General features: G+C 38.1%; 1 protein-coding gene across 1 annotated transcript; it reads right to left on the bottom strand.

Moving 5' to 3' along the window:
• Positions 1-3,300: 3,300 nt before the first annotated feature.
• Positions 3,301-8,196, bottom strand: LOC116196847 (NEDD8-activating enzyme E1 catalytic subunit). Its single transcript, XM_031526762.1, has 9 exons — positions 7,606-8,196; positions 7,281-7,444; positions 6,300-6,502; positions 5,382-5,614; positions 5,217-5,279; positions 5,065-5,121; positions 4,601-4,722; positions 4,342-4,459; positions 3,301-3,950 (listed from the first exon to the last, which is right to left on the bottom strand). Exons 1-9 carry the CDS (start codon positions 7,699-7,701, stop codon positions 3,660-3,662), a joined length of 1,347 nt encoding a protein of 448 aa, XP_031382622.1. The 5' UTR covers positions 7,702-8,196; the 3' UTR covers positions 3,301-3,659.
• Positions 8,197-14,692: the final 6,496 nt, after the last annotated feature.

Raw genomic sequence — 14,692 nt, 5'->3', positions numbered from 1 at the left:
TGCAGACATATCTTTGCTAACTTTATCAAGAAATTTAGCAACACCCTAGAGTATGAAAGAGCATTCTAGGCATGTACTAAGGCAACAACACAATGCCATTTTGCTGAAGCAATGATGGTGTTTGACAGGCTGAATAAGGATGCTGCAAAATGGCTGAATGACATCCCTGTAGATAAGTGGAGCAGGTCAGCCTTTGACACTGTATGCAAGAATCAAGCAGTCACATCCAATATGTGTGAGCAGTTTAATGGGGCAATCCTCAAATATAGGGGCAAGCCCATAATTACGATGCTTGAAGGGATAAGGATGTATATCACTAGCAAAAGGGTGAACACACAGGCATTGATTGCCAAGAGCCAATGACCCCTCTGTAAATAAGTCAAAATGAAGCTTGATAAACTGCATCAAAAGATAATCTATTGGACTCCTCACTAGTCAGGGGATCTCAATAGAGTAAAGTTTGAGGTAACTTGTCCTCCCCATTCAAAGTGTGCTGTTAACTTGAAAGAGATGACATATTCATGCAGATCTTGGGAGTTGTTTAGCATTCCATGCGAGCATGCCCTTGCTTATATCAACCTAATAGTGAAAAAACTGAACAATTTGTCCACTGTTGGCTAACCAAGGAGACCAATGACAAGATATACTCTAACTACATCAACCCTGCAGCTGGTGAGGGATTTTGGGAGAAAACTGGTTTTGACCCTACCCAACCTCCCATTGTGAAGAGAAAACCAGGGAAACCAAAAACCAAGAGAAAGAAGGCGCCATAAGAAGACTCTAATCCTCACAAGATGAAGAGGAAGCTTGGCCCTCCTAGGTGCTCCAAATGCAAACAGGTTGGACATAAGAAGACCAGTTGCAAGGCTAACTTAAGTGATAGGGACACAGCTGCTGCAACTAACGAAACAAGGCCATTTGATGTGCCAGTTTATGGTGCAAATAAGGAAACCAGAGCATCTCAGGTGCCAAGTAGGGGGGGCTCAGCTGCTGCAGGTGATGGTGTAAATGATGCGCCAACTGCTGCTCAGGATGGACATTTTGGTCCTATCCCATCTCAACCTGAACTTCAATCAGTACAACCCTTACAGACTGACCATCACACCACACATGTAAAATTTTAGTTTTGTTTTTTAATAATTTCAGTATGACATTATTGAATTAATTAACTTTGTCATCCTAATATCATTTTGCTTGATGTATAGGGTCCTTGGCAGCACTTTTCCTTTGCAGATGATCTTGCCAACATGCAGGTCACTCCTCCAGGTGGAATTGCATTCAGACCACCGCCTATGAGACCTAGCATGATGCCCCATCCAAGAGCTCCTATTACAAAGGAAACCATTCAATGTGTCAGTGCCGGAACTGCCCAAAGGTTTGCAACCTTGATGAACACATGAGCACCAAGGCCTCCTCAATGATGACAGTTGTCTTTTCTTACTCAGCTGATCTTGCTTTAGAACATACTCAGATGCATTTTGGATTATGAAGACTGTGAATATTGGAATGTAATTAGGTTGGGGCATAGATAGTTTTTTGCTGTGTTTTTAGCTGGATTGTACATGTTGAGTTATGCTGAAGGCAGTACGCGTGCTGAATTGTACATGTTGGGTTTTTTGTTGAATTGTTATATGTTAAAGTTGATGTATTTTGTAACTGGGGTGACTCGGAACCTCTAACTGTAATGAATTTTATATTAAATTAATATTAATTGTCGCTAATTGGTTTAGTTGCTTTATTCATTTTGAAATTTTATCATTATGTTCTCACACTAGTGCACAACAGATTTTGAGCCTATATTACAGCAAATATGTTACAGAGTGCTCAATCTGTTTCATTAAGGGTAGAAGACTATATTGATGTAACTGATAAGAACTCTGTTGATGATAATTGGAAACCAAAGTTGTATAAAAAGATGAAAAAAAAGCCTAAATTACAAATACAGACATAAGGACCTTTTTGATACACATTAATCTAGGCCTCTCACGGAGTTATAACGGCAAGGGACCGTGGAATGGATTTGATGTTACCGAGGACCAAACTGATGCGACACATTTTTTCCAGTGACCCAGATGATGCAATTTGCGTAAGTCGGGAATGAAATTGCCAGTTTACTCCTGGTGCAATTGTTCCCACAAACCAGAAGGGGGGGGGGGGGGGGGGGGGGGGGGGGGGGGGGGGGGGGGGGGAATGGACAAATACATAAATCAAGAGGATGATATAGTTAGCATAGGGCTCGGGCCCTGAGTAAGCGGGCCTTTAGGCCCATTCTCCTATATCCACCATAGAGAAAGCCCCAGTGAAGCCCAACTCACCGAGTGGGGGAGACCAGAAGCATAAAATGAAACCTTTGGCTCCATTGAATTATACGAACCCTTTGAAATTTAAGAGAAGCAACAAGTTGCTACTGCTGCTCTAAATGTATATTCTGATTTTAAAATTTTAAAATTTTAAAAAAATAAATCAAAGACTAAGAGAGAAGCCCTCTTGGTTTGAATAAGAGCAGTTGAACTTGAAGAAGCGTTTCTCCCACTCTCAGTCCAATTTTACAACCGAGAAACTTATGATTTTCTCTTTAAGAATCGTTGAAATTTGAATTATCTTCGGTAAATAAAATATTGTGAATGAGAGTACCACATTGTTCATAAATGAAATCCTGTCAGGTTACTTTCAATTGATAATGGTAATATCAACCGACCTTTGCTTCGGTATCAAACAGTAATGTTTCTTCACTTGAATCATCATTCAGTATTCAAAATTCATTATCAGTTGGTAATGCTTCGAGAGAGATTGAGTTTGCCTGCACAACACGACCAGTGCAGATTTGCCAAAGCAAATGCACATCTTGTATTCACTTGGGGCGGAAGAGTGGCTGACAGTGGCCCTAAGAGGCTTTAACTCATGCAGAGGAATAGATAAGCCAATAGGTTTAACCTTGCATTAGATAATGCAATGGATGAACAAGCAGCAAATGCTTGGTGGAATAACCACCGGAGATAAAAGATACTCGTAGTATGTTTCATTAACTTTATTTTTATCTCACTTCAACAATAGAATTATTACATAAAAAAAATTCTTCAAATTCTCTCTCATATTTTTTTTATTTATTATTTAAATTAATTTTTTTATACTAAATTATCTAAACTATTCAATACTTTTTCCAATTCGACAACAAAATCATAACTTTTTTATCTTCTTTTTTAAATTCTCTTATATACTTTCCTAACTACTTTTATTTTCATCTCCTCAAATCAAATAAATTAAATTAAATCAAATTTAATTTCTTTACCAAACGCTATGTTAGGATCTTAATTAGACAATTCATTATAATTTAGAAGAACAAATCCAGGGGCTCGTGTTTTGAGGGCAATATTGTGCCGCCAGAGTTTCATACTGGGCTCTAGCTTGTGAGCAGAGGCTAATAACGGCATTAATCTGATTTAAGAAGCACCTAGCCTCTAACTGGAAAGAATTTAGCCCATAGAGATCATCGACTCAAGCCAAAATCATAATACGTGTATAAATTGTCGTCAAATCACCCTCCCTCGCCTCTTCTGCCCTCAACATCTAATCTACTTAGAGAAGCAAAAGAGGACAAACTCAATCACTCGATCAGCGGCTCTGACTGTACTGGCTTGACCGATAGCAAACTCAGAATGTCATGCTCCACCAGCCATGTCCATGTCCGTGACACCATCAGGCACTCCCTTGAAAGCAACCCGCAACTTCCTCATGCTTGAGGCTTTCTTGTTATCCATGCTAGATAGACCAGCCACATGGACGACATCTCTTGACACTTTACCCATAAGATCAAAGAGCGGCAGGCTTAGGTTCGATCGAGTCATCTCCTCAAGCACTGGTGGTGCCTGCATGTATAAATTTTTCCCCCTGTGCGTAACACTTGCCTTTGATAGAAGCAGTCTCGGGTGTTCCTCAAGCATGTCAATGAACTACATATCCATAGAAAAATGAAAGGGAAGTAATGAGTACAGAGCATCAGAAATTTCTGTTCAGAAGAAAGTACAAGGTGGAACGTCACTAGTTAATACTATATGGCACTTGGTGGTTTTGTTTCGTCAATCCAGAGAAGCACAAAGCCAAGGTATAACATGGGTTGGGCTACAGTTTAGAAGCTGTTTTTCCGGTTACAGATTATAACCCGACCTCAGTTTTCGAAAATTATAAGGAAGGAAATACCAACATATTTTCAACATAAGAAATGTTCTGCAAAGCAGAACAGGCAAGGGTTGTGTGCTCCTTAAATTGGGCGTAATTTTTATCTCAACAAATAATAAATTCTAAGTAGAACCAGAAAACAGGTAAATAAGAATGCACAAGAACCTTTCGTAGGGTAACTGCGGTATCTAACTCAATTAGGACCCCAGGACCACAAACAAGACAATCTTTATTCCTCACGAATTCGGTGGCTTTGATATGAAGACCTTCCACGCCATTATACCTGAAATTTTTGAATGGACACATCACAGCAGATCTTGCAGTCATGGATAGAGAGATAGCCTAAGATAAGTTACAAGCAAAACAAAGCCCAAGAAAAAGGAACTCAAAAATGCAATCATCAATAGAAGAGAAGAAGGCGCACGTTAAGTAGTTGGATAAAGTTTTGCTGCATCCTGATGCAATCTTCAAAGTTTCAAGAGCACATGCAGCGGAAATGATTGCATTGGTTGAAGCAATAGCTGGTATAATATTCTTCACAACACCCTGCAAATAAAGATTGATATCAAATTAGCCATTAGATAATGACATAGTCAAAATTCAAATTACAATATGAAGAGGTAGGGCTATTCATATAACGTATTTACTTCTTGTTAAGGCCACAAGTTGTTTTGTTGAAAGAAATAATTAGAAGGTCATACTGATGACTGATCTTCAATTTTCATCACAAAAAAATCAAACTGCTCTGAAAATGACCCATGCTTCTCAAGTGTGCATGGAAGTCTTTTACACAAAATAACAATAGCAAAGGAGAAACTGAACCACTTGTCTGAGGATGGAAAAAATTGGTTAGATTTAGAACTATCAATACCTCATGCTAATGATTACCTGAGTGAGGGAATATGTTACTCCTGGAATACCGAAAAGCTCGGCTCTTTTCACAGCCTGTTGGAACAAGATTAAAATCAGCATGAAGACCCAGCACTACTTGTTTCCTAGATACATACTGATAAAATCCCAGGCTGAAAATAGAAATTAACCTCTTTATAGACCCATTGCATATGTTCTGGGTCATCAGGATCAAATGCCTTTCCACTATGAACCTACAATCAGAAATGAACAAGAATCATAACCAAAGCACTCTGTCAATGATTCCAATCAAAGATCATTGCCACGACTGGAAAGAGTGTAAATGGAATTTTTACCTCATCCCATTTTATAAGATGTGCATATTCTATACAATGAGCTGCAGTTCTAGGGGTTTCGGCGAGAGTACAGAGAGGAAACTTCACTTGAGGAGGAAACAGCCAAATAGTACATTCGAAGCACGGTGTAATGCCAGGTAAAATAACCCTTGCATGGCCTTTGAAACCTTCGGTTCCACCATCCACCATGGGTTTTATTGTTTCTTCTCTCGGGGTGTCATCAACATTGTATTCTACATACGTGTGAAGGATGAGAAATGTCAAACACCAGTATAATGAGCAGCTAAAAGGCTTATCCTCACATAATGATGGCAGGACGCTGAAAGTCCATTAGTTAATCATTCTGCTTCCATCTAATCCTTCCAAACTAATAGAGTAGACATTTCCATATACAGCCGGATCTAAGAAGATTTAAGTATCAGTCAAACTCTTGAGAACTGGGGACAATTTTCCAGCTTTTCTTTCTTTCAAAAAACAAAATAAAGGTAAAAATGAGTGAGAATGCAGTTCACGTGCTTCAGTATAGAGTTTCTTTTGTTTTTATTCCTGCAGAAAAACAAGACATGGAAAGTTTCCATTGATTTCCTTAATTAAATAGAGCCTAAGATTTGCAGGCTTCCATGGAAATTATTAATGCTACTATTTATTCAGTAAGAAATGACACCATTTGGCATGCTCCAAGTCCACACAATAATGATCAGAAATTTTTAATAACTAATGGACTTTCAGCGTCCTGCCATCATTATGTGAGGATCAAAAGCCTTTTGAAGCAATTTGAAGATTATCGACATCAAAACTTTGTAATATAAGTAAAAGATGGGAAGCAAAAGTTCCTTTTGGCAATAAATATATGTGTGTGTGTGTGTGTGTATACTGAAAATATTGGATTATTCAGATCATATGGACCAGAATTTGCACCTAGAAAACTACATGCAACAGCATTTATGTAGCTTCGTGCCTCAATGGAGTCAAGACCCAAGACAATAATATTGAAGTCGTTATAGAAGTCGAGCTCTTTGTCCTCGATCCTGCAAAAGTGTGGCACAATGTTCACACCATTCACTCTCTCCATGACACGCTTAGCTGCGACCTCCGCTTTTGGTTTCCCAACATCTTCGAGCCTATAAAAGTGACAATTCATCAATAGGAAATCAACCAAGGCAAATTAAATGATGAACAAACACAGAAAAGGCAGGAATTATATCATAGAATATGGAGAGATATTGGACCATGAATGACCCTGGACTGCATAGCGAGTATCAAATATCAAATATGCCCATGAACTGAAGTAAGAGCAGTCTGAGTATCAAAGAGTTAGTGGGATGTGAATAGAAAATGCTTTTAAATGCAGCTATTCATTCAGTAGGCCATCTTCTAGCTTACCCAAGTTAGACAAGGGATACCAATACAAATCATCAACATGTAAAGTTCAATATCACCACATTCAATTCACCATTTAACCAAAATTAGATTGATTTAGTCTTAAGCCATGCCTTCTGAATAGCTAGCAATGGAATTTCTTATAAGATAAACAGATTATTCTCCCCTACCAGTTATAGCAGATGTAGGAACCTGTCGAAAAAAATATTTATGATTGCACAATGGCATCGATACATCTCCTCTCATCTCATTTACTAACATCATTCAAACAAGGCTTTCCCTTGCCCTTATAAGATAATAGTTACATTTTGCCCCCACAAATGAGGATGGATGTTTTCTCTTACACTCACCAATATGATTCATGGTTATACTTATGCCGGAAACAGATACGACCAACTGAGTTTATAACTGATAAAAAAACTGAAACTCGGTTCAAGTGAGTATCTGATATGAGGATCAAATATCTGGAAAAAGTGGAACCGAACAGCTCCGCACTGTATTGCAAGAGTTCTCTGATACCTGAAGAGAAACTGGCGATTGAGATTCGTGACCTCGATACGGTCCATATCGATAACATCCAAGTTCTTGAAACCCGACAAAGCCAGGTCCTTGAGCAATTCACACCCCAACCCACCTGCCCCCACCACCAGAACTCTCGCATAATCGCGAAGATCGTCTCTCAACTGCCCAAAGACGGTAGACAAAAAGTTTTAACTACAAGGCTACAGAAAGAAAAAGGATTCAAGGGTAGGCTTAGACTTAGAAGCAACACTAAAAATAAAATAAAATAAAATGCTATAAAAATTTGAGGAAGAGATATGGATGGCAACTGGGAGGGAGGTACCTCTGGGCCGGGTTCGAAGCTGGGGCCGACGAGGTTGCCGGGTCGGAGGAGGAGCTTATCGAGGTCTCTCGATCTGCTGGTCGCGGAGTCCGCCATTGCCGGAACAAGCTGGAAAAGCGAAACCGAACCGAACCCTTCCCGAGCAAAAGGGGGGCAAAGCCCTGCCTGCTTCTTGTTAAAGTGTTAATATAATCTTAATACTTTGCTTCAGAAGATGGTAAGTGGTTCGGGCATGGGGCAGCGCGGGGCCATTGGAGCAGTGAGCTGAGGGCAGTGGGGAAGCTCTGCAGCTTCAATCTCACGCTGGCTCGCTGCGATGTTCCCACGGACAGATGAATGAAGGAGATGATGAACCGATTGCCTCTCTCTTTTTTGCAAGCCCAGGCCCAATTTTTGCAGAATTTGCAGGCCGAGGCCCAAATTTGGAGGTCGTTGCGGGGCCGTCGAGCGAGGAAGAGGAGTTCGAGGCCGAGCTTAATGACGCGGCGGTCGGAGGTGGCGCCGACGGGCGCTTTCGGAGGGCGGTAAGGTCGGGTGGAGGAGAGGAGGACCAGCAGCTACAGAGCTCTGGAAGAGGTTGCGATGAGGAGTGGGGAAGAAAGGAGAAAGGAGGCACTGCTGTGTTTGATTTTAAAAAAACTTTTAACTCTGCCCTATCATTTTGATTCCAGCACACAATTATCACTTTTTCTTTTTTTTCGATTTATTTAATTATTCAATTTAATTTTTAATATTAAATTATCTTAAATATTTATTATTTTTTTCATAATTAACACAATCATTATTTAATAATTACTTTCTATCAACTATTTATTACTTAATCATATTTTTTATCATAATTCAACAATATAATCATTACAAACCAATTAAAATCAAAATTCAACTCAATTCAACTCAACTCTAAATCCAAATATATTCTATAGCCTGTTTGGTTTATGAGTTGGATTTCAAAGATTTCAACTCGATCCTACTATTTCCACAATCGACAAAATCAACACCCCATTTTTCGACCGTTTGTCTGACTGGCGAGCCCCCTTGTCTTCCTCCTCGTCCTTTCCATTCTTCCTTTAGCTTTGACGGTTAACTGAGAGTGAACCGGGCCCCCCTTCATCCTTTTGCTTCTCTTCGCCAAATCTATCCGCTTCTCCTTGCTGAATCTCTCCGCTTCTCTTCATGAATCCTTGTCTTCCTCCCCGTCTTCTCCATTCTTCTTTCAGCTTTGAAAGTTAGCTGAGAGTGAACCCGACTCCTTCCATCCTTCTGCTCCTCTTTGCCGAATCTTTCTGCTTTTCTCGCGTTCCGCAGTCCACAGATCTTTACCCCGTGACAAGATTCGCGTTGTTCAACATCCAAGGCAACACAGAAGCAGGGACCCCTCACTTGTATTAAGAAGTAGAGTCCTCAGTTGCTTTTGTTGGCTGGCCGAGGCGTTTCCCCATCCCAGCCCCTACCAGTCCTTACTCTTCTTAAGAGCAGCCGATTTTCATTTCCCACTTCCATATCTAAGTCAAGAGGTAACTTCTCCATCCAATTTCATGTTGCTCCATCGAATTACATGTCGAATATGCCAATTAGGGTTAAGAGCCGTGCTTCTCTGTACTGTTCATGTTGCAAAAAATTCGGATTACTCGTGGAATTGGATGTTGTTGTGCTTCTCTGTGGATGTGCTTTGTGAAAATTTGCTTCTAATTCGCCATTCAACTTGTTTGTGGTTGCGCTCCCATGCTTGTAATCTCCAACAACAAGCACTAGTATCGTGTCTCCCATGTTTCTCTGATGCTTTTCCATGGATGCGCCAGTAGCTTCTCTGCTTGCAATGTCCAACGAACATGCACTAGTAGGTTCTGCATATGCTTTTCTAATGTATTTCCATGGATGCACCAGTAGCTTTTCTGCTTGTAATCTCCAACCAACATGTACTAGTAGGTTCCGTCAATGTTTCTTTGATGCATTTCCGTGGATGTTCTTATAAGCTTCCACTTGTGTTAACATATGTGAATATGGTCGGGATGCCATAACCAACACCATAAAGGCAAGTGTTGATGTTTGGGACAAGTTTATGAAAGTACACTGGCGATTTTCTGATAGTTGTGACTCTTTTGTATGTGGCTCCTTTGAACCCAACTAGTTCTTACTGAGCAATTTCACGTGTTTGGAACCTACAAAAGCACAACAACTTCAAGACTTTCAGGTCCAACGGGAGCAAGCATTATCCATAGTTGGTATAATTGTTTGGATCATGAACAACAATAAGTGCCCTATGTATTTCATCCGCCGACCCACCGAAGAGCCTTGGAACTTATGAATGAATGGAAGAGGAGTTCCTAGCAGCACAGACAAGCGTGGGAAAGAACCAATTGATCCGAAAGAGGGCTTCGGCAATAGTGATGACCCGGTTCATGAGGTTTAAGACCCTGTCGTTTCAATATCCCGTCGTCATGTGCGCAAAAAAGAGTTTCCTCGACTACATTGCAGTTGCAGGAGTACATCGACCTGTTCAAGGCTAGTCTGCACAGGAAGAAGAAGGAGTCTACCCCTCGGGAATCCAAGAGAAGCAAATCTGTGTTAAGCCTAGAAAAACTAGTGAAGAATAGTATCGAGGATGCCATGGTTGTGCTGAATGACATAAAGGCCACCATTTACCTAGACGAGTATATCACTGACAGTGCTTGTCTTGCTGATGAGACAACGCCGCATCTCTTCACGTGCTATCCTGATGGTGCTAGGAAGGAATGGCTACACGTCGCCTTGTTTGCCCTTAAACGGGCATGGTGCATCTACTCCTATGTTTGTTTTGTTCGTTATTGTTATTTTGTTATGACATCGACCAAACCCTCGGGAATCCAAGAGAAGCAAATCTGTGTTAAGCCCAGAAAAACTAGTGAAGAATAGTATCGAGGATGCCATGGTTGTGCTGAATGACATAAAGGCCACCATTTACCTAGACGAGTATATCACTGACAGTGCTTGTCTTGCTGATGAGACAACGCCGCATCTCTTCACGTGCTATCCTGATGGTGCTAGGAAGGAATGGCTACACGTCGCCTTGTTTGCCCTTAAACGGGCATGGTGCATCTACTCCTATGTTTGTTTTGTTCGTTATTGTTATTTTGTTATGACATCGACCAAACCCCTATTTTATGTTTGTTGTGTGTGAACCTGCTTTGCTTGGATTGGTTTCATTTTAACTATGCAATTATATATCTTATATCTCTTTATGGCTTTTTTTGCTATTGCATTTGTTTTATATTTGAAACCATCTTCCCTTCGACATATTATGTCAACTTTTGATAATCTCCCATGTTGTTTATCGGTATAATTTGTAATGCTCAAGGGAACACACAATGCCAAGGCATGGGAGTTCTTCATGAAATGATAATAAATCAAGTGACGAAGAAGACTACGGCAGAGATCATTGATTCCTCCTTGTGGCGATGCACATTGCAGTGACCGAAGAGCAGGTCTGACGGACCATTCCATGTAGAAACTCACGTCTACAAGGCAAAGAGTTCACTGTTTAAGTCCTTGGGAATAACACCAGGTGTTTCGAGAGTTTCAGGATTGACCCTCACATATTTCATAATCTCTGCAATGCGCTAAGAACACAATGTGGTATTAGTAATAATAGGAATAGTATCACCGTGGAGGAGATGGTCGGAATGTTCTTACTCGTACTTGCCCACAGTACTTGATTTCCCATGGTTGTCGAACGCTTTCAATATTCTAAGGAGACGGTCTCACAGGCTTTCAGAATAATACTTCAATGAATTCATGCGTTGGCACCAACATACATAAGATAGAATAACGTTGATGTGCAGCTTGAAATTCGATGCCAAAAGTGATACCCATTCTTTAAGGTATGTGTCTTACAAAAGAAGAGATAAACTTCAATTAATTTTTAGTTTATACTGTATTTATGGAATTACTACTGCAGGATTGCATCGACGCTATCGATGGAAACAATGTGGCTACTTGTGTATCGAAAGAGAAAAAAGTCGCTTATTGCGATCGAAATAGCGAAATTACACAAAATGTACTCGTTATTTGTTCGCATCATATGATCTTCCCATATGTCATGACCGGATGAGAGGGTTCGGTACATGACTCGAGAATTCTTTCCGATGTCGCAAAGATTGGAATTATTCCCCACTCCACATGATGGTAAGTTCTTCTTGTTCATATCGCATGTTTCATGTCAATCTCTTTTGTATTTCGATAAATACATGTAAATACATATATATATTGGTTATATATGTGTGCTTGCAGAACAATATTATGTAGTCGATACGGGGTTCCCCAATATTCCAGGTTATTTGGTTCCCTACAAAGGGGAATGGTATCACTGAAGTGATTTTAATGACGACGATTCTCCAATGATGAAGAAAGAGTGGTTCAATCAGCGCTACGCACCCGTTCATAATGTTATTGAACGGTGTTTTAAGATTTTGAAGAACAGATTTGAAATATTGAGATTAATGACAAATTTCACACTGTATTGACAATGTCAAATTGCTCTTGCGTGCTTTATATTGCACAATTTTATTCGGATTAATAATTACCACGATAAGTTATTCGAAGTGTATGGTAATGCGTGGCAAGATTACAATGAATTTTGAAGTCCTTCTCATCAACCTAGAATCCGGATTGAGGAAGATATGACAAGCACAGAAATGGATGAAGTACGAAACCGTATTGCAAATCAAATATGGCAAGTGGAAACAAGAAGACACCAATAAATTTGGCTTTTTATTTGTATTTGGAATTTATGTGCGCGTACTTATATTTTCATGTTGTACTGCTAATTAATAAAGTAAGGCAAATGCAATGAATGTAATTCTCCCAATTTATGCAAAAAATTTCCGTCTCGATATATTCCTCTAAGGATTGTTCCTGTAGATGAACAATTTTTCTTTCTTAACACGCGAATGAGGGAATGGAGTAGATGTTATATTAAAATGAGGTTGTATGTGGGATATTATATGGGGCCCACTATTTTGACTTGTAATAGTATTATTTGCATTGTAGCGATTTGAGTTAAAATTGAGTTGAAATTTTAGAATTAAACTATAAAACCAAAGGGAACATTAAATACTTTTATTTTTAAAAAGAAAGTATTTATTAGAGAAAACCTGAACAATTAAAATTTATATATAATATTTTCAAAAAAATATAATAGCAAATTACCGATTTCATAAATTTATGGTCATATAAAAAAGGGGTAATTACACTGGTGGTCCAAAAAATTTCACTAATGTATCAAGTTGGTCCAAAAAGTTTTTTTTTTGCTACTTGATGGTACAAAATATTTCAAAATTGTAACATGATAGTACAAACCGTTATCTCGCCATTGACGTCGTCATCTCGCCATTAACATGGGTGGACTTTAAGTTAATTAAAGAAATATTTTGTACCATTATGTTATATCTGTAAAACATTTTAGACCATTAAGTGATAATTTCAAAAGAGTTTGAACCATCATGTAACGTTCCACCAACTCTTAAAAACATATCAGAGCCACGTGTCGGCCACGTTTCGGCCACGTCAGCTTCGCTTGACGGTGTCAATGGTGAGATAACGGTTTGTACTATCATGTTACACTTTTGAAACATTTTGTACTATCAAGTAGCAAAAAAAAAATTTGGATCAACTTGATACATTAGTAAAACTTTTTGGACCACCAGTGTAATTACCCTTATAAAAAAATAAACATTTAACATTTGAAAGATTCCTTCAAAATAAGTGTGCATAATACCTCAAAATGTGGCTAATTTTGCAATCCATTAATATTAAATAAACGTATTATACTTATTACAAAAGAAAAGTAGATGCAAAATTGTTAATTTACTATTTAAAATTAGCCTAATTTTATTAAAAGTATTATTTAAACCTACAATTAATTATTGAAACATCTCACTGTTACTCTTAGTAAGAAAATTTGTATTTCACAAATATATTTGAATGATATAAGAAATAAATATAGATATATGAAAATAGAATCATGCAAAATTTAACTACGTTTTGCAATAATTTTTTATTAATAAATGCAACAATTACACTTGAAAATTTTCTAATATGACAAATGGTTCTAATAAACAAATATTACAATAAATATTACAACAATTTATACTCGACAATAATTGGTTAAGCATATACATAGATTGTCACAACCCACAAATTATAAAAATTTATGAGTATATTAAAAAAATTAAAGTATGAAATAAGGGTTTTGAATCTATATCTAGATCTATATCGATCTATCTATCTATCTATATATATAATAAAGGTCACTTAGTACCATTAAATGTGCTTAAGTTAATTCACTTGAAAAAGTCTTAATTTTCAAAATGAAAATATTATTTAATAATTATATATATGAACATCAATTTGAGTGCAAAAATACAATTAAATATAGCATTACAAGTGACTAAATCTGATGGCGGTAAGGAGAGAAGAGAGGACCAAGCCCCCAAAACAACGAGCGAACGACCCGAAGAACCTTAGGAATCCACCTAAGTTATTCGAAGTCAGAGAAGAACAACTCAAAGAATGAGTTACTCTAAAATATAAATTGATTACTTCAAAGATGACTTGCCCATATCCTTACAAGATCATCCTATTTATAGAACAAGGACACAAGGACTTTTTATCTTCCCAAGACACTCCATTAACTCTAATTCTATCTTCTCGGATTTTCTGGACACGACTCACGAAAATGACAATAACTTTTCCTAGACAATTCCAAATTACGAACAGTTTGATTCATTGGAAACTAGACTTCTAGGGCTTTCCAATGACATCTTATTTGAACCTATTTAATGCAGAAATGACTCAGAAAACTAAGCACGAAATGACTCTTCTGTTTCAGTCCAACAGTCTTTAATTGTATTCTAGAACCATCATATGGTCTTCTCGTTTTCTCCATCAAAATCCTTTATTAATTAAAAGAAAATTAAAAATAAAGAATGATGATTACAAATATTTAAGAAGAAATAAATAAATGAGAATCATTATATATAGTAAAATTGACAACATTGTGCTATAAATACTATCAAAACATGCACCATCTATACTTAAATTTTTTTATAAG

This window comes from Punica granatum, chromosome 2 (genome assembly GCF_007655135.1).
Source record: "Punica granatum isolate Tunisia-2019 chromosome 2, ASM765513v2, whole genome shotgun sequence".
Classification (NCBI taxonomy): Eukaryota; Viridiplantae; Streptophyta; class Magnoliopsida; order Myrtales; family Lythraceae; genus Punica; species Punica granatum.
The sequence above is the reverse complement of the archived record's forward strand: the minus strand, read 5'-3'. Positions and strand labels throughout refer to the sequence as shown.